The sequence below is a fragment of the Grus americana genome, chromosome 4 (assembly GCF_028858705.1).
Source record: "Grus americana isolate bGruAme1 chromosome 4, bGruAme1.mat, whole genome shotgun sequence".
Lineage (NCBI taxonomy): Eukaryota > Metazoa > Chordata > Aves > Gruiformes > Gruidae > Grus > Grus americana.
The window spans coordinates 56,483,885-56,504,806 of NC_072855.1; the positions used below are offsets into that span (position 1 = coordinate 56,483,885).

At 35.8% G+C, this 20,922-nt stretch overlaps 1 protein-coding gene across 4 annotated transcripts in view; it reads left to right on the plus strand.

Annotated features, from left to right (window-relative positions):
- Positions 1–20,922, plus strand: part of AIMP1 (aminoacyl tRNA synthetase complex interacting multifunctional protein 1) — a 36,819-nt gene that overhangs the window by 8,435 nt on the left and 7,462 nt on the right. For 3 of the 4 annotated variants that reach the window (XM_054824783.1, XM_054824787.1, XM_054824786.1), the window contains exons 2-5: positions 11,059–11,192; positions 11,909–12,034; positions 14,300–14,458; positions 16,360–16,571. In XM_054824783.1, the coding sequence (XP_054680758.1) occupies positions 11,059–11,192; positions 11,909–12,034; positions 14,300–14,458; positions 16,360–16,571 (631 nt within the window). The remainder of the gene's footprint in view (positions 1–11,058; positions 11,193–11,908; positions 12,035–14,299; positions 14,459–16,359; positions 16,572–20,922) is intronic. The other variant, XM_054824785.1, reaches the window with a different exon arrangement.

A 20,922-nucleotide genomic window follows, 5' to 3' on the forward strand; every position in this document is an offset into this window, starting at 1 on the left:
TGTATGCAATGTTAAATTAACAGAGGGAAGAAGATGATAGGAGCACTGTCCTGTAACATAGTGGTTTGCAAGGGATGCTAAAAATCCAAAAACCTCTTGATGTTCCCCTCTAGTTTAGAATATAGAAAACAACTCAGGCCAAAAATAACCCTTTCAATATCACCCTCTTTGGTTTGGGAAGGGCATTTCTGTGTGTCAGCTAGAATAACTATAATAGTGAAGCAGTAGAGGATCTGAAATAGCTATGTAATAATATAACCCTTTGGTGGATGTTAATGTCTGAGCAGAAGTAAAGCTGGCATTTTGATTTCAAGTATCCTTTCAATTGTTATTTAGTGCACTTGATTTAGAAATGATTGACAGGCAGTTGCTGTACAGCTTTTGCTTCAGAAGTTGGTTGGTTTGTTTTCCTGCTGAGAATAGCAAAGTCTTCATCTGCAGAAATGTAAATCTACTGAAAACTTTTCTCTTCAGAGTTCCTTTCTTTTATCTCCAAAAGGGAAAAAATATTCTGTATATTTGTACCACACAAGTTAAAATCATTGATCCAAAAGGTAGGTAGTTACAATACTTCATAGTTATACCTAGAGATGTTTTTCTAAGTAGATGAGATGCTTGCTAGGAATTTTAAGTCTCATCACTGTACTTGAAAGAAAGAAAAGACGTGTTTTGAGGCTGATGGCAGGAATATACAGTGGTAGATAGTGCTGGCAGGTGGTTTTGAAGTGACATTTGCTTCTGGCTACTGAGGATTAGTTGTCAGCCCACTTTAGATTTAAAAGTTAATTTAGACTTTTCACTCCACAGCTTAATATATAACTTTCTCTGCATAGGGTGAGTTAGTATTTTTATAGAAGATTTTCATTAAAATCCTCCTGTATTATGTGAGTAAATTCATTGCTGGAAAGTACAATTATTTGTGTGATGAATGAAATTAGGTTGTTCAATATGTGTGGCAGGGTTTTGCCTACATAAATAAGATACTGCAACTTCAGGCTCAAAGTTCGGTGGGGGCTGCTTTTCCCCTTAAAGCTTTGTTTACCAACTTTGTTGCTCCCCATTAAGAGATATTTGCCATTGTTCTTGCAGTGATTGCACACAGAAATGTGCACGTTTTCAGGTTTAATTTTCTTCAGCTTTTATTTGGCCCACATAAAATAATACCTAAAGTTTCTGCCTCAGTAAATACCAGCAATTGTTAATGTCTTTGTAGTTAGAGAACACTGATTCTTTCGCTGTACATCTGCATGATGTCTGCTGAAGACTTTTGTGAATAAATAACCATTATTTTTAACCTTAGCACTTGATTTAACTGAATGGTTAAATCCTGGGGTTTTTTAGGTGTGCTACAAGATACTACTTGTACATGTAGAAAAGCCAATATTAATGTAAAAGGAATAAATTTCAAGATTCTTTTTTTTACCACAGTTGAACTATGTAAGATAACTAGCAGCAGGTTTCAGACATTGAGTATTGTGAATTAAAATTGAAAATGGGGATCAATGTTCCTGTGAACTACCTAACCAATAACATTATTTTGCAGACTATTGCTGACATAAAATATGTTGTTTAATGGTATTCTTATTTCCAAACTCTTCAAGTTTCTGAGGAGGAGGTATCTTTAAAATGTTTTTTTAGCAGCTAGGGGTTTTGACAAGCGTTATTATCCTTACTGCTGTGACAGACCCAAAAGAAAAAGATTAGATATTGAGAGATACTTTTAAAATATATTTTTGTTTTCAAGTGAAACCTGTCTTAGGGAGAAGGGGTAAACATGTCTGTCTTCTTCACTTTTTTATAACTGGTGTGCCTGTTCCTAGTCAAGGAGGTAGTGTGAATGCTTACTTTTTTAGGATAAAGTTACAAAAATAAGTAAAATACTTGAGAAACAGTATTCTACTTGTTAGAACAGGTAAATTTCGGTGCAGTTCTGATGATTCTTCTTCTAGGTGATTTATAGGTAGTTTACTCTGCAGTTATAACAGTAATCTAAAGCTTTCACTCCCCAGTAAAATACTAGAGGGTGAACCACAGTACAGATTCTTCAAGTTCCTGTGGCATATGCTGACCTTGCAGACTTGTCCAGATGCAGCTGAGTCCGCTTATATTTCTGAATTTATAGGCATATGTGTGTGTCTGTAATTGTAAAGTCCATCACCTGTTGAGGAAGTTTTATGAGGATACTTTGAGGCATGAGTAGCAGCTACCTTTTTTTAAAATATATGTTCAATGATAGCCACTGGACGCACTGTGGTTTAGAAAAGTAAAGTTTTATAAATTAAAACCAAAAAACAAACCTGTCAATTTTTGATGCAGGCTTTCTGTTTCAAAGACTTAGATGTATTTTGGGTTTGGAAATCAGTGCTTAAGGTCAAAGAAACAAAGGTAGCATGTTGTGGATGTTGCATCTTTTCCATCATGGGATTTACGTGAGAATTCCTTCTGCACGTGGTGATCATTTACCATAAGATTCTGATAGTACTATTAAAATATTAATGCAGTGGGATCCAAAAGATATACACTGCTGAAAAAAATACATAAGGCTATCCAACTGTTTTGGCATATGGGTTGCTACTTAAATTTCAGACTGCACTATAAAGCACAGCCAGATGAATCTCTCTCTACTGAACTTCCAGGGCAGATATGGTTGTGTAACCTGTTGAGGTTGAGTCAAGCAGTGCAAAGAAGTTGCTTTTCTTGGGCCATATCGTTAGCCATCCATGTCTATTGAATTACTGGACAGTCTTCTCAGATTAATAAATTAAGTTACATATAACTTTGTATACAGTCTTTGTTATTGAAAATTTTTGGTAGCTCTGAAGACAAAAAAAATTTTGTTACAAACCACATATAAATCACTTGACTTTTGTCTTAACCTGGACAGAACTCCTTGTAGTCATGTGTCTGTTTTGTTCAGTCCTTGGGGTGTCTGCTCAGAGGTGGGAAAGAGTACAAAGTTAATTCAAATTGGACTGAGACAAGCATTAGTAGAAACTTCCCCCTGAATACAAATTTAGCATAAGCTTACAGCAAGGGTGTGAATTAAATTGCAAGTACTCTTAATTAACCTTAACCTTTTGAATGTTATGGCTGTAGTGTCAGATATGATGCAGTTAATTAATATGCTGTGGCATCTAGTAAGTTTTGAAATGCAAATTTGGACAAAATATTAAAATAATTTTTACTTCTGACATCTCAGTTTCTAACGGTCTCTACTGTACAGATCCAAGAGATCCTTTTTAATTCAAATTAAGCCTGTCATAATACTCTTAAAGTAAAAATTTAATTGTTCTACCTTTATTTCTTCTAACATATGTCTGTCTGTCTTCATCCATTCCTTCTTATAGATTTGATTTTTGCCTATCTCCTTAATGCTGTGACTTAAGTACACCATTCCCATTCAAGACAGACTTCATGTTTAAAATAGTTATTACTGAGTAACTTTTATTGCTTCAAAATTGGTACCGGTGGATGGGCTTTTCTTGTGCGCAATGTTCCATCACTTTTTTAAGAAAATCTCTTTCATGCTGCAGTGTTTTCCAGTATGAAAAGGTTGGGTCATGTGTGTTTTTACTATTTACAGCCCTTTAAAATAGGGAGGGGGTAGGCTCTTAGGACCACTAAAAGACCTGTCTGCAGCTGGGATTGAGCCTGATTTATCTGGCAGCCGGAAGAGTTGAACTGTAGTCTCCAGAGCTAGCAAATCATTCCTTGGGGGTGGCATTGCTTCTTGGATGGACTGTGTTAGACATGTTAGTTGTTTGGAAATCTGCAAAGCAATTATTCTGACTCTCTCAGTGCAAAAGATGTGAGTTGAAATAACATATGGCAGAAATGTACACCTTTGCCTAATAATTTGCTATTTGGCAAATTGCTTTCAATACTGACTACACGGGAATTTATAGTTTTTGAATACTTTAAAAATTGTATTTAAGTGCTCCAAAAAAATAAAAATAAAAAAAAAAAAATCAGGCTGTTCAACTGTTTAAAGCCCCAGTTAGAGCAATCACTTGTTTGGAGAGAATGAGGAAGATAGAATTCTTAAGTATTTTTGCAATCATAAGTCTGCAAAACTGTATTGCCATACTTTACAATACCCTCTTACATTTTAGGCTGTAATTCCATTTTACTCATATTTAAACAATAGTTCTTTAGCAAAATGCAAGGATAATAGTTAAATTTTAATTTGATTTTTTTTATAGTGCCACACTTCTAGTATCTGGTATGGAATCACTGATGTAGTACTGAGAGTCAAAAATGAGGTTTCATGATGATTTATTTGACAATAATTTCTAGATTTTGAGTTTTTACACTGCAATTTATCAATATTGTTCAAAATCTTGACAAAAATTAGTGGGTTTTGTTTATTTGTTTTTAATTGTCCTATCATTGCTGGCTGTTGCTCTTCAAATGTTTGCCATCGTTCTGCCAAAAATATTTTGGTAGGTGTCCTTTGCTGTATGCGGAGAAGGACTTAGGTGAGGATCCACATTTTGATCATTTACATATATTTGCTTAGGGCCTTAAACAACATTTTTAGTTGTGTAAACTTAGACAGTGTGAGATTCAGGAAACTTAAATGTTCATCCCTTACAGAGCTAACAAATATATTAATTCTGAAAGACAGATGAGCTGGTAGTGAAATCTTAACTGATACGTGCCTGTCTTTCCAGTGTGGCTGAAATAATATTTAACTGTAAAGGGGCGCACTATGTCTTTTTGCTCTATTATAACAAGGAAACTAGGGCTTTGATTGTGATTAAGTAGTCTCAAGTGATGGAAAAGTTGTATCTAATATCTAAGATACTTCTGTTTCCTTTCTCAGCGTTACATTGCTGCTTACTGATACCTAATATGGATACAGGATAACCTGTATATAGGTTCAGAAAGCACGTTTTTTGAAACCTGTTTGTGAATATCTTCATGTTTCACTTGATTTTGCAATTGAGGAATTATATTTTTCCACAGATAAAACCATGGAAAACCTGTGTTTCTGATAAGTATATCTGATTCTTCTTTGTCTTTTGAAGCCTAGCAACGCTTAATCTTCTAGAATTGCATTTCCAGAGAAGGAATATTTGGGTGTAAAAGCCATGGCTGCATTTTACAATGTGTAGCAGGTATAAAACCAGTGAAACACCCAACCTTTTGTAGTAGTGATAGGAAAGTACATGAAACTTACTGAATATAGCTGATTTCCAAAACACCCTAGCAATAGAATTCTATCACTGCAAATTTGTATCTAAATGTTATAGACCATTGCCTCCTTAATGACAAATTGAGAGATGCTGCTGATCTTCTCTGCTTTAATTAGTGAAGTAGGGAGATGATCAAGTTAAAACTGAGATTTGATCTCAAAACTAATCAGTTGTAATCTCCTTAGTTTTATTTGACCTGGAGTACTGCGTCCAGCTCTGGGGGCCCCAGTACAGGAGAGACATGGAGCTGTTGGAGAGAGTCCAGAGGAGGGCCACGAAGCTGATCAGAGGGCTGGAGCACCCATCTGAGGGACAGGCTGAGAGACTTGGGGTTGTTCAGCCTGGAGAAAAGGCGGCTCTGGGGAGATCTAATTGCGGCTTACCAGTACCTGAAGGGGGCCTACAGGAAAGATGGTGAGGGACTGTTTATCAGGGAGTGTAGTGACAGGACAAGGGGTAATGGGTTTAAGCTGAAGGAGGGTCGATTTAGATTAGATGTTAGAAAGAAATTCTTTACTGTGAGGGTGGTGAGGCACTGGAACAGGTTGCCCAGAGAGGTTGTGGAGGCCCCATCCCTGGAAGTGTTCAAGGCCAGGTTGAATGAGGCTTTGGGCAACGTGGTCTAGTGGAGGGTGTCCCTGCCCGCAGCAGGGGGGTTGGAACTAGATGATCTTTAAGGTCCCTTCCAGCCCAAACCATTCTATGATTTTTATAGTTCAAATTTTCATAGTTTTGAAAACTGAACCTTAAGTTTTTCCTACCAAAAATGTGAAATCAAGTCAGATATTGTAAATCTTATCCAAAGATGTTTATGACATCAGGTCTGGAATACTTTATCAGAAGTTAGGAGAAACCTGTAAGAGAGAATTGATTTTTTTTTTTTTTTTTTAAGCATGAATCCCGATTCTCTGAGACAGGATAGGACAAGTTCGAACAATTTCCTAGTTGCACTGATACTTTGGTTTAGCAAAAGATAACATAGTTCCACTCTGGTTTTCTTCTTTTTTGATCTGCTCACTACTGTTCCTTACTTTGCAGTATAAAAAGGTGTGATGTGAGATTCTCAGATCTGATTCACTGTCCTGACAGTTCATAGAAGTGCAAAGCATAGGAAAGCAGAATCTGGCAAACAGCTGGCATGTTCTGTTACATTTATGGGTTTTTGTAAGATTGTCTGCCAGAAATGACCATACTCAAAAAAGATGCTCAGATAGAAGTTTTTGAACACACTTCTTGCAGAAACAAAGTGTTGATACTTTGTATCTTTTACGGGAAGTAGACTACTTTGCTATGCAAGTTGGCCACCATAAAGTGTCTTGAGACATCTTACGGAAGAGGGAGTTTAGTTTGAGAGCTGCTTGAGACTTAAGACCAAAAGCTTAAGAAGAGGAATTGTGATTAAATATTTTTCTATAGTTTAAATTAATGAACTTTATTTAGCATTGGAGAAATTACCTTTGTGTTGTCAGTAAGCTTTAGAATAAGGCTGGTTCTGCTTCATAATGACAAACTTTTTTAATTTGAACAGAGCATATAAATTGAAAAGCAAACGTGTTTTGCAGACTTTTGTTTTTTTCCTGTGGTGGCTCCTTGCCTGATCTTAGGTCTTGGTTGGCAGCTATTCATAAACATGGCATTCTCTAAGGCATATGTTTATGCTATCTGGGCCATCTTGTGATTGCTCTTTGCTAAAGATCAGTAGGATTGGCTTTGCTGTAGAAGTAGTTGATTCCTCCATAGCTAGCACAAAGTGAAGAGCAATGATGGGTTGGAGCGAAGCAGCTGTGTAGTGAATGCTGCTTAGGTGTGGTGAGCTGTGAAAGTTTACCTTCCTTTTGTGGAGGAGTTGGTGTATATGTGGGAGAGGGAGAGAGGAGAAGCTGGCAGTTGTGGTTACTGTGTTTCATTTTACATTAGTTGAGACAAAATTTGTCAACTTTGTCTTGACACATGCTCAGGGTGATCAACTGAAATGCGCATGGCATTTGGTTGTGTTGCATTAAAGCCCGTGGGAAGGAATGAGAACAAGAAATAAGATGCCTGTCACCTAAGAGAGCAGCATAAAACTTTACTGAATTGAAAATTCTGTGGAAATGCTGAAACAAAGCCACGTTACTGTCAGAGATGTACTTAGTGCGTACATAGAGAACATGTTGATCTGTAGGCAATAAGTCCTACTAAGCAGCCTGCAGGTTAGATCTCATACAGTTAGTAATCTTACTTTGTGCATTGACACTAACAAAGCATCATAAGAAAAAGCTGAGAACTTCAAAGTACTGAGCTTTTTTAAACCTCCAACTGGAAAAAGAATGCTTAGAGCTAATTATTCTAGGTTTTGGGAATCAGTTGGCTTACAATTTCTGGTTTGGTGGTTTGGGTTTTTTTTTTTTGTTAAATGATTGCTTTTCCTGAAAAGTAATTGGTTCCTTGTTTGGACTATGGATAGATTCCAAAAACAAATTTTAGAGTTTAAGTTTTAAATCTTGCCATTAATTTTATGGAGTTTTTGGCTCTTTCTTGGTTTTAAAAACAGAGAATTATAATATTGAAGAGTAAGCTACAACAAGGTTTATGTTTTTAGCATCTTTTTGATGTGTTTTTTGATCCAATGTTGATAAACTAGTATTTGTAAAACATTTGAAATTTTGGAGTAATTTGTACTATATGAGAAGTCTTGATTTATTATAGAGAGTTTGTCGCTTTGGGGACCCTTCCACATTATGTGTTCATGAGAAACAAAGTAGAATAATGCCTGCTTTCTCCTGTGAGGGTACTGCAGCTACTTAGAAGACTGCAGGAGGCAGTGCTTTCTGTTTAAGAAAAGATAGGCAACTTTTTTAATCAGCAAGTAAAATTATGAGAAATTAAACAACTTTTATGTGTTGATATGTAACTTCATGAATAACTGCAGGGCTTGAATCCTTCATTTGAAGATTGAGTTCCATTATAGTGGAGCAGGTGGGTTTTGGAGCAGTTTTGAGTGTCTTGTAGGTCGCAGTAGTCCTCAGAGGTCTGAGATTAAACAGTTGCCCTTAGCTGAGCAACCAGGTAACTTCAGGAGGTTACCCTTTTCAGAAGGCCTGAATATAGCTACTCCTTGTTTTTCAGAACTACTTTTTGTTTGAAGGGAAGGCAGCTTGTTAGGCACAATTGTATGAACTGACTTTACTTTGAGTTGGCCTCTTGAACATTTGCTGCAAAACAGGTCAGAATGTATCTGTAATAAGATATAATTCTGGTTTTGAAGCTGCTGTATTCCTGTTTTTCTTTCCTATTTTTCAGTTTGTATATCACTACTAAGAGTTGGTGGTTTGAGGGGGCTTTTTTTGTATAGAGCTGGGGGGTGTCAGGGTAATAAGAGGGCAAAGGAAATAGGGGAAATGTTAAAAAAAATTCCAAAAAAGTAATTGACTGTAACCTTTTATTGTTGCAGTGCTAATGTTTTTAATGTGTTTTCTGCTATATAATAAAGGCTGGATCTTAAAAAAGAAAAAACAGTGCCCTTTTTAGATACAGTGTTATCACTCTGCTGTATGGGTTCCTGTGTCTGTGCAGCAATTCATTTCAACCTGTTGGCTCTTTATATTGGTATCAGAAATGCCTATTCCTTTGTGTTATTGTTATAATACTAGGTTTACAGAAATTTATTTGACAAGTGGGAAAATGTCTACCCATTGTAATCATGTAACTTCATTTCCAGATCTTCAGTTCATTAGCCAACTTGGCTAAAACCTATAAAATGTACCAATTCTATTCACTTTGAACTTTTAGTAGCATTTCTGTTGTTGTTGGCAAGGTTTCCACTGTTAGTATTGTGGTCCTCTGAGAGTATATGTAGCTTGCAAGAAATCTTACTGGTATGCAGTCATTAATACCCCAGGCTTTGTATTATGCTGTATTGTGCCATAATAGTTTTATGTCTATTTCCATTTGACATCTAAATCAGTAACCTATTGGAATCACTATTTTCCTTTTTAAAAACTCTCTGTTTTCAGACTGTACATCAAAACAAAATTATCTTATTAGCAGAGATTAATTTGAATATTAACATTATTTTAGCTGTCTTGGGGAGATAATTTTACTGCTCTTTTCTCCATGAGAGTTTTTCTTTTGAAAGAAAAATCTGTTGTGGACGAGTGGAAGGTGTGATGGCAGTAATGCTCTTGAATCTTTAAGCAAAACAGTATGTGTAAACCAGACTTTGATTGTATTAGATTGAAAAAAAAAAAATAAAAAAGGAAAGATACTGGTTCATTTATCACTTTTGCAGGAGTAATATACCCCATGCATCATCTGACTACTGTATCTTTCTCTGACTTTGTGGATTTTACTTTGAGAACTTTTAATTACACTATCCTGATTCATTGTCTTTTGCCTTTTTTCTTTATTTAAATTTGTTAAAAGATATATAGCTGTGGAGAATTGAGTTCTTTGTAATAGAAGATTAGATATCAAATGTAAGTTGATACTGAGAGTGTAGCAAAGGTGCTGTGTTGACACTGGCATGAGTGTGATTGTTAACCTTTCAGTTATTTCTAAACTTGTTTTGTCTTCAGCATGGCTTGTTGCAAATCCCAACAGAGAATATTCGTATGTTAAAAACAGCTTTGGGTCATAGTGTCAGAATAATCTTGCAATAAAATGGGAAGTTTTCTGCCAATTTGATATGATAAAAGGCGTTTTTGGGCTCTGATAAAGTTGAGGAGCCAATGCATGCATCTGGATTGCCAATTTCTTACCAATTCTTCCCTTTGTTGCAGTTGGTGCGCAAATTTACAGGAATTATATCACCATTGCTTGTGAAGGTCTGCAAGGTGTTTTTTTCTTGCCACCTATAGTTAGTTTTCCTCATTTACAGATGAGGCAGCTGTTAGTACAGATTCTTTTTTCATCTAGATACTGAGTGGGAGAGTAAAAGCACTATCTGCTGCAGATATGAGTGACTGTAACTATTTCATCATTCTGTTGCTACTATTTGAGCTTTTATGGTTAGACACAAATCTTGCAGAGAAGTAAGTAGGCCAAATTTGGTGGTTTTCATGAAGTAAGGGCTGTACACAAGGTGTAGCTAGTTTCTGGAACATTAGAGAAATCCAGTAAAAGGAGGTGAACATCCAAAAAGAAGATTAGACAGCATTTATTTGTGCTCTTGCCTTTACTGGTCTTTTGTATTTTCTGCTGCTTTAATTTGTTACCTGGTTGCCTGGCCTTCCATTTCAGTGGAAACAAAATAAAACAATTGAAATCAGTCTTAAAATAACTCCGGAGGTGTAAACCTTCAATAAAAGTTATATTAATCAGAGATTAGTAAAAATACTGCTGAATTCTGCTTAAAAGTAAAATAACAATAAATTCTTAATGTATGCAGAACCATAATGTGTGAAGTATTTAGTATATTTTGAATAAATTCATTAGAAAAGTTTGGAAATTTTCATGGGATGTTTCTGTTTTTCTTAGTCTCAATAAAAATCTTCATACACTTAATAAATTTTTCAGTTAAAACCAGGATACAGTGTTCTCCTGTCCAACCTTTTCTCTTTTATTTTTTTCCCCCGATTTATTCAGACCTTTAAGAAGGTGAAATTTTTTCTGTTTCATGAAGGAAGAACATGTTTTCTGCACCTGGGGGGTAAAAAAAAGTAGCTTTTCTTCCAAATACTTGAAAGCAGCTGTCAAACATCAGATTCTGTTTAATGTTGCTTTTTGTTTGGGCTTTGCATTAGGAGGTGGGAGCCCAGCTTGTTCACATATCAAATTTTCTTATTCAGCAACTGATTTTAGAACTGCTTCTTGTGATAAGAGATGGTAGCATTATTACATTAAGTAGTCATTAATTTTAGATTGTCTGTTGTTTGTCTAGGTTTTTAGCCCGTTTCTTGGTAAAGATGGCAGCCAACAATGCAGTGCTGAACAGACTGGAGCAGAAAGGTGCAGAGGCTGATCAAGTTATTGAATACCTCAAGCAACAAGTTGCTCTGCTCAAGGAGAAAGCTAGTAAGGAATTATCTATCTTATGATAAACTTGTTAGCTAGATGGTTAACATTAAGTGCTCAGCAGAAAATGAGAACATGGACAACTTCATTGGTGCTGTCAGCCTTTTAAGTGTGTTCAAGTTCTCCAAGATAAAGCTTGTAATAATAGCACCGCTTCACTGTTTTGTGGTTTGTGGGTTTTTTTGAAGCTGCTTATTCTGAAATAGAAAAGGCATGAATGAGGAAGGATTAATGATACAAACAGATTATGGAAATTCGATAGGATGCGATTCCATTTGGGGGGAGAAAAGGAGCCAGGAAGAATATGAGACTATGAACTTGCCTGAATGTGTTACTGCTTTTTTACCACTATGGGATTCTCTCAAGAGTGTTGTACCTTCAGCTTTGATATTTAGTGCATATCGGTACCAGTGAATTAAGGTGCTCCATATTACAAACATGTTCAAACTTTCTCTAATAGGTTTCTTGGAATATTTTTTTGTGAGTCTCTTTGGGGGACTGAGAAGCTGGTATATTGAGAGGCAACTTGAGTACCTAAGTACTGTAAAAAATGGCCATTTCAACAAAAAAGGATTCCAAAATATTTCTGTTATATAGTCCTTGAAAGTTTCCACTTTTTTTGTGTTTGGCTGACCATGTTTTACTTTTTAAAACACAAAACCTCTGTTTGCCAAATGATGAATGCTAATTATTGAAACCTGTTGTTCTTAATATAGTGTCAACTCTAGTCTTGCAGGCATCTCTCCGAGAAGAGAAGAAGCTCCGTGTAGAAAATGCTAAACTGAAGAAAGAAATTGAAGGGCTGAAACAGGAGCTGATTCAGGCAGAAATTCGAAATGGAGGTGGGAAAAGAAGTCCTATCCTCATACAACATAGTTTTTATCATATTTTGTGCTAACTAGATCTATCTTAATTCTTACTGATTTTTATCTTTCTGTATATAACTCTATTGCCTTTCTTATAAATTCTGGATTTTCTTATGTTCTGTGCCTATGACATAGGCATATGTTACTTAATTCCAAGATTTTAGTAAGCTGCAAGCCTAACGGGTACATATGCCAAATCCTACAAAGAACCATTTCCATGTCTGATTATGTTTTTGTACAGTGCCTTTCATAATAAGCCCCAAATTTGACTGATGAGAATGACTCCTTATAATACCTTAGAAATTGCTGAATGTCTAACACTTCTTGATACTCTGAGTATTTCATCTAGCATGACTGAAAAATCCCTATGGAAAATTAAGCTATAGTTCAAAGTACAGATGGGCAGTGACTTATTAGAAAATCTGTGGTAATGTAAAACTAGAAACAATGTGTTTTGAATTTTTGATTCCATGCTTTAGTAAGACCAGCTTTTCATTGCACTGTTTTTCTTTCTTTGCACTCCTTTGTGTAGGTCTGTTCAGCTCACACTATCATTATATAATTCATATTAAAAAAGGAGAAAAAACTAAAATGTTTTGGGTCCAGCGTGTCTTTTTTAAAATTATTTCCAAAGAAAGCCTTTTCTGTCCTCAACAGCTATTACTACTTTTACCCATGGTGTCAGTATTGTAAATTGGGTGAGATAGTATCTAGCATAGCAGGATGCCGGCATTCAACTGTACTGAATGTTTTACTGGTAAAACAACACATTCAGTCTTCAAAAGGACTAGCATTTTATAAATACAGAGGATTCTTTTCCCCCTTTGGGCATGAATAAAACCCTTTCATCTACTAAACCAAACCATTAGTTTTTATTTCTGCATTGTCTGTTAGTCTGCAGCAATTATTGACAGGGTATTTCACAGAATCTCTTATGCTTGAGAGAAGTCTCAAGGTGTATGATTTTTTTCCAAGATGGGAAAGGACTAGGAAATTAATATTAATCTTGACATATCTTCCTTTATTTAGCTAGTCTATCTAAAAGGTATTAGGACCAAATTCTTTTCTTTTGAAGTAAATTAGTGTACGTTAGCTTTGACAGTATCAAGTAGTTGAGCACAGAGATTAAATGGACACAGAACATGAAAAAATCACTTGAGAAGTTTTTTTGAAAATCTGAGAAACAAAAAATCTTTCCACAACTAGCAAGCAAAACAGCAAGTGGTTGTTGGTACGATAAATCTCCTAGTCAAATGATTTTTAAAAATTGTTTATAAGAATGTAATTCATGCAAATCACTTTAGTGTTGAAGAGAGCAGATATCAACAAACACAGTGCAGTTCTTCTGGAAAGTTAAATGTCTGAAGTGTAAAAGAAGCATGTGTGCAGAATAGAGAACTGCAGAATAGTGACTCTAGAAGGATTTGTCAAACAGTAATTAATCTTAGAACAGCCTATGTTGAAAGGGGCCTTGAAAGTTCATATAGCCTGACCTTTCTTGGGAAAGGGAGCCGAGGTGATATTGTCTAGCACACCAATGATGCTTACCCAGTACAATGAATTGGTGAAAAGTCTTAATGAGATTCTCGAAGAGCAGAATGTAGAAGGGAGGTGATTCTTATGCTTTCATCCGGTAAGATTGATAGTGAGATGATGTCCAGAATTCTGTATCAGCAGTTTAAAAAGAAATATGAAGGTAATGTGGAGAATTTAGGGATGTGAGGAATCGACAGATCATTTTAGGGCTGTAGGTAACTCCTTAGAATATGATTATTCAGGCTCAGTTTCTTTAGTTAATCAGAAAGTTGAGGAATGATCTGACTACAATATACAAATGATGTTGTATAGCAAATTACGGAATGGATGACAAGTGCCTAGTGGCTTGAAACTGAAACTAGACAAACACAAATGAGAAGTAAGGAGTTAGTAGCAAAGATAACTAGATGTTAAAATAAACTACAAAAAGAGGTGGTGTTTGGCTATATGTTTTGTTGTGTTTAGCACTTTTTTGCATTAAAAAAGTGTAGTCAAAGGTGTTGCTCTTAACTCATCAGAATAATCATATATAGATTGAGTTCTGAAATGTGTTTTGTAATGTGCTTCGCTATTCAGCAGTTGTGGTTTAGGTATTTCAAGGAACATTTTCAGTTCTCTGTACTTTTTCATTTATGTTGGAAACTTAAAACGTCATAGTATTCAAAGTTCTGGTACTCCTTTTAACTTTTGTGCTTTTGATTTTAGTGAAACAGATAGCAGTTCCTTCTGCTACAACCATTTCTACAGCCTCGTTTTCAGATAATGTTCCACAACCTACAGAAGTCGCATTGTCTCCTGATTCCAAAGATAATATTAAAGGTGAAGATGAAGAAAAGAAAAAGAAGGAAAAAGCAGAAAAAAAAGGTGCTTCAGTTTCTTAACTATCACAGCTAAGGCATTTAATTTATGCAAGTGCTTTTACGTCATTTTGGGCACAGAAAAAAATAGTTTGTACAGCCACAGTAGGAAGAGTCATGTGCTAGCTCTTAAATCTTGGAAGTACTTGAAGCTAATAAAGGCCATCAAGTAACCTACAGATTCTTACTTAAATGAGATGCATGCCAAATTTATTTTAATGCGACTGAACTGCCTTATTGAAAACAAACAAACAAAAAACCCCAAGCCACCAAAAACCTCACAACAGAAAAATGCAAAACCAGAATACACACACACAAAAAAGGGAGGGGGGGGAAACTTGGGGGTGAGGGAGGAAGAGGAGGTCATGAAGTTTAGAGAAGTTTTTGGCAAACTGGGTAGCTTTCTGTTCTGAGGCTTAGTTAGATTTTTTTTTTTTTCCCCACTGCCTTAGAAACAGTGCAAGCAATAGGCAAAGACCAGCTCAGCAAAATACCTTGCAAGCAATAGTAGCATAACATAATACTAAAGCAAGAATGATAAATTGCAGTTTTCTGCATCCTTTAAGCAAGCTGCTTGGGTTTGGGTTTTTTTTTTTTTTTCAGGGAAAATTCTTGCAGGCAGTGAAGTTCCGTCAGAATTGATCAGATGCCTCCATGTCAACACTGGTGAAATTGTGTGGCTAAGAGGAAGTACTGGGTAAAGGACATAGGCAGATAGCATAATCTGGTTTTGGCAACAGGGAGGAAATGTAGGGGAGGGGTATGCGGGTTTCCTAACCCCTTTACTCCTGTTTCTTTTTTAGCTGTCTGTATTGACTTCTGTTTAACAAACTCTCTTAATAGAAGAAAAGACGTGTCTGTTACGCTTGCACAAAAGTACAGGTGTTGATCCTGTAACTTAAACTCACATTTTACAATCATTGTCTTATGCAAATTATTATTAATTTGCTATTAATTGATTTTTACAGCTTTTCAGAGTTTGAATATTATGCTGATAGGGTGCTGTATCGCTTTGATTTTTCTGGTGAGCTGTGCTCAGGCTTAGAAGCTACTAACTAGCTTACAATTAGATTAATGAAACCTAGTCATAAACACTAGAGCTTTTTATTCATCATATATGAACTGAAATATTTTTAAGAGCTATTGCTTGTGTTAAAAAATACTGCCTTTCTATTACTGAATGTATTTAATTTCAACCCTGTACTTAGACCAATGATGAATTAATCAAATTATGTGCTGTGTCCACTTTTCCTCTTTTGTTCCCTAAAGAAAGTTTTAGCTTACATTAATATGTAAGCTATCTTGGATGAAAGAATAACAAAACATGCTTATTTTAAGTAAGAACTTCTTAGACATTTCTTAATCCCCCAGAGATTATAGTTGTTAAACAAATCTTCGATGTATTTTAAACAGGACAGTGTTATATACTAACTGGATGCAAGTTGCTCATCCCAAAAGGAATATCTGAATAAGCAGCTGAGTGTGGGGAGTGTTGCTTCACTGCTGTTTTATACTACAGAGTATGTATGGGTAGTGATTTTATCCCATGGCGATGCAAGGGTTTGACTCCGCATCAGTGGAAGCTCGTAAACCATCAGCAGAGTGTATATGTCTCTTACATACATGTTAGCTACACTTAAAGTTCAGGATGACTTCACCTTACAAACAAGAAAATACCACTGTCTGAAGGTGGTAATTACTTTTACTAACAATCTAAAAGGGAGTATGTATGATGATTCTCCACTGGAAACTAGTAATAGAGGTGCTAACTCTTTACTCTTCATTTGTGTTTCACACTGGATTTATACTTATTTCTGAGATTGTAAGCTCACTTTTCACTTGCAATAGTCATATACATTATTTATGCTTTTTTTAATGTTTATTTCATGAACTAAACTTTTTTAATAGGTGAAAAGAAGGAAAAGAAACAGCAGCCAGCTGCTGGAAATAGTGATGCAAAACCTGTAGACGTTTCTCGTCTGGATCTTCGCGTTGGCTGCATTATTACTGCCGAAAAGCATCCGGATGCAGACGCTCTGTATGTTGAAGAAGTGGATGTTGGTGAAGCAAGCCCAAGGACTGTTGTCAGCGGTTTAGTGAAACATGTTCCTCTGGATCAGGTATTGACAAAATTTTTTACTGATAACTTTTCCTTTCCTACAGTATCTTAAGACCTTCATCTGTTTATGGGGATATGTCTTCATTCTGCTAAAAGATTTTTACAGTCATGAAAATAAAAATAAAATGCAAATTGAAGTAATGCCTACCAGAAAATGGAGAAGTACCCTTACTCCAGATCAGTTCCTTTCTGCTTGCAGTGCTTCTATCCTGGGATCATATTCTGAGTCCTCTGTGATGCCATTGGTACACATTGGACTCCTAAACCAAACAGATGTGACTCTTCCTTTAGGTTTCTTGGTATGTAGTAGAGAACCCCTAATAACTTTTTTGCTGTCATCCAGACTTTTGAAACCTTTGCCTTCCAACTCTCTTTATACTCTGTTGAAGTGTTCGGCATGGAGTAAAGCAAAGAGTATGCAAATTTAACTTAGCTGGCAGTGAGTAGCTTAAACAACAGTGGAATACAAAATGCATCTTTTGACTTCCTTTTCAGGACTAGAGTCTGCCTCTATGCTTTTTTTAGTTGATACACTTCTGTTTGACATGCATGGTTTATGTATGTCTTGAGAACAATTTGAGATTTCAAGATTATATTTTCCTTTCGCACCTTTTTTTAGAGGGTTAGTGGAAGGGAGGAATTGACTAAAGGCTGCTTCTAAATTCAAATGCAAGCTTGGCAATTAAAGCAATGTTGTACAGAGCAACTGCAAAATGGGTCATGAAGGAATTGATCTTAGCGTGGAAAAGCTACATTTTCTCAAATGCCTTTTCAATCCCTACTCACGCTCTGTCCTTATGGTAAGATTGCAAATGCAGGAGGCAATTCAAATTATGATTGTTGTTTTTATGATACAGAAAGTTGAAACTGGTAGACAGACTGAATACAATAACTATTCTGCCCTGATCACCTGATAGTGTTCAGTTACTGGATTTGCAGTGGGCAAAAATTCAAATTGCTCATTTTCAGCAGTCCACTCTCAAAGCATGTAGAAAAAAAGCTTTCTAAATACACTTATGAACATGAAGTGTATAGAATGCAGCAGCAGAAACAGTCTTTTCTCTTTAACCTGCTTTCTGTCTAGAAAAAATAATCCAAAGTACTCATTTACAGAGAATTAGGAATCACTCTTGCACGTTCTTTGCGAACAGTTAGTTTGTGTCTTGTTTTGCTTTTGGCAAGTCTCTTATTAGGCAGTAAATTTTAGGGGCAAGCTTCCATCTTCTTGTGTTTTTTGAAGTGTTTAAAAATGTGAAGGCCTGGCATGTCACTACTGCCATATACTTTAATAAATAAAAATGTATACATCAGATCAAGTGCTATCGACATAATTCACCAAAAATTCAGCTATTTGATTGCATTGTTTGAGGCTGTAGTATTTGTATCATCTGATTTTACTTTTGGTTAGGAAGCTCACAATGTGTATCTTCAATATGCAGTACAAGTTAGTTATGGATGTGAAAACTTGCATGCCCATTTTATATGTGGTACATTGTGGTTTTGTGCGCCAATGATGGTGGTGAAGCCAAGTCAGAAGTTGCACCTTCAAGTATTGTGGATAGATAGATAGATAGATACATGTGTCATCAGTAACAGTGATATGGAACTGAAGCATGAGGTGGACCATGCCAGTGCTGAGCGCTCTCAGCAGCAGCTGGGGACAATTGGGGAACACTTTGAAATGTCAGCAGGAATTGACAGCTTTTCTGCCACTGCATTTGGCTTTTTGAAGTGGAACTCTGCGTGCTCCTAGCATCAATACCCGTCTCTGGCAATCATTCTTGAAATACAGACAATTCTCAAGTGTTGTTGTTTTGGTTTTTTTTAACCTCCTGAAATCCCATTTAACCTAAGTGATCCTCATGTCAGTGATCAGAAGTGAAGGACAAGAATGCAGGGCATGTATCTTAAACTTAGCAAGAAGAGAGGAGGCCACTGTTGTCCTCCAGAAACACTATTCTACAACCATTCTTTGAGAGGATGCATTATAGCTATATCTGTTATGAACTATATAGTCTCATTTTTATAACAGAAACTTTTTCTTTCTACTTAGATGGCTTCATCTTTTTTCTTTCTAGATCATTGTTTAAGGGTCAGTGTTGTCCACCCAGGAATTAGCAAATGGTACTGGAATTTATATTTCTCTTTCTTAGATAGACTGGTAATTCAATTCTTTATACATAATTCTGATCTTCTAATTTCCTTTGTCTAGTCTGCAGGGAAAACATGTTTCTATAAATCATAGGGAACAGTGACTACAGGATGACTGTAAACTTATTGACACATTCTGTGTAATGTAAGACCTTTCTTAAAGCAAGCCAGTTTTTTCCTATACCTTTGTTGCATTATGGTTCAAGGCTGTATTAAATGCTACTGTATTTCTTTTCAGATATGAAACAAATTGAAATATCCATGTAACCAAGCTTGTGACTTGTACATTATATTTGCTGGAAAACTTAAGATCCAGACAAGCATGTGATAAATTGAGGAGGGCTTTTTGTTGCTGTTGGCATTGCAACTCACTCTGGCTTTAAAAGAATCGGTGTGTCGGTTTTAACTTGTATTCACTAGCCATTGCAGTCTGTCATGGGATCTGATTTTGAGATATAGAGGGATAGTTAGTTTAGAATCAGTTATACAGGTAACTTCAAGCATTACAGAAGAAAAAGAGCAATTTAACACTTGTGCTTCAAGGATAAGGTCTTGTTTTTTCTGCATGGTAAACTTCAGGATTAACTTTTCCTCATGTTAGTTTCTTTGCTTTATTGTTCCCCCCATGCCTCATTCTACCAGCACGTTCGGAAAACATGTTGTTTTATTCTGAATGTGATATAGCTGTGTGTCCAACCATACAAACTGTAACAACTAACACTTTTGCTGAAACTAAATCAGTGTCTCACTAGTTGAGTTGTCAGTTTTGAAGTTCCTGGAATTCTGAAACAGAAGGATTGACTCTTTGGAAGGCCAGTGGAGGGTGTTACTGTTTCAAGGAGATAACATTTGAATTTCCTTTGCTTATTCTCAGCTCATTTATGTAGCGAACACCTCCTGAGATGCTAAAGCCTTATCAGTTCCCTGTAGATGTAGACTTGCTTCTGGTTTTGTCCCTTTAGGTGTAGAGATTTGCCCTATTGTTCCTAACAAGAATTTGCTTTACTGGATAATAACACATATGCAGAAGGAAACATACACTTACTATCTATCTGTGTCACCTTCAGCTGCTTTTTAGTAACACCCTGTATCTCTGATAGAACTTTTCATGTACTGGGAAAGGGAGCCAGGTTTCTTCCCCCCCCTTTTTTTTCTTTTTTCTGCCCAATCTTATCTATCTGTCAGAAAACTCCTCAGTTTATTTTTACAGTTACTTTAGAAAAACTAGATTGTTTCTTTTGTTCCTCTAATTTATGTGGTTACAGGAAGTAGCCATCAGTAGAATAACTGGATCTGACTCTTTGCCGTTTCAGGGCTTTATTTATCATTTACTGTAAAAAGATCTCCTAAGAGCAATGTAGATAGAATGATACCTGAGCATCAGATTCCTTTATGTTTCATAAACAATTTTTGGGGGGCTTATTATGCATTAATACAGAGAGGTTTACTAGTGTAATCGAAGCCCCATTTTCTGGAAATACTACAGTAAGTCCCTTCTACAAAAACTAGCACAACCAGTTTAAAAAAAAAAAACCCACAAACAAAACCTAAAAACTTTTGTGTTGTTAGGAAGCATTTATTTAGGTTTAGTTTCTTTTTTTCATTGTCATTTATCTAAAGACAGTTTAAAAATTGAGCCATTTGTAATAAAATGAAAAAAAAAAAAAAACCCACCACAAAACCCCTTGAACCAGCTATGTCCTGGTTTTGGCTGACCATCTTAGGGTGGGTTTTTCTTTTTGTTTTATAAAAATATTTATTTAACTTTGTGGGTTTTCTTACCATGTGCATTGATTTTACAAATAAATATCTTAGTATTAGAGCAGTTTTTCAAAAGCATTTGAAGGTACTTTCTGGTAAAAGTGATGGGATAATGTATATGTTTGGAATGTTGATAAATACTTCTTAATTTTGTAATAGTAATCAACTTCTCATACAGAAATCTCATGCAATATATATAAACATTCGGGCCACTGTGACTGGGAGAGAAAAGACTGATGCGATGCTAGTTTGGTTTTCTTTCCTGTTAGTTTGATGAACATGATGTGGTTTAGTCAATTGGATAATCTGTAATAAAAACGGCAGTACTCTGAAGTCTAGAACTTCTTCCAGTTAGTCAAAACTAAAGTTGAGTATCAAATGCAGAAATATTTTTTCTTTTATTCTGTATATCCATTTGCTAATTGTTATTCAGTGCTAGG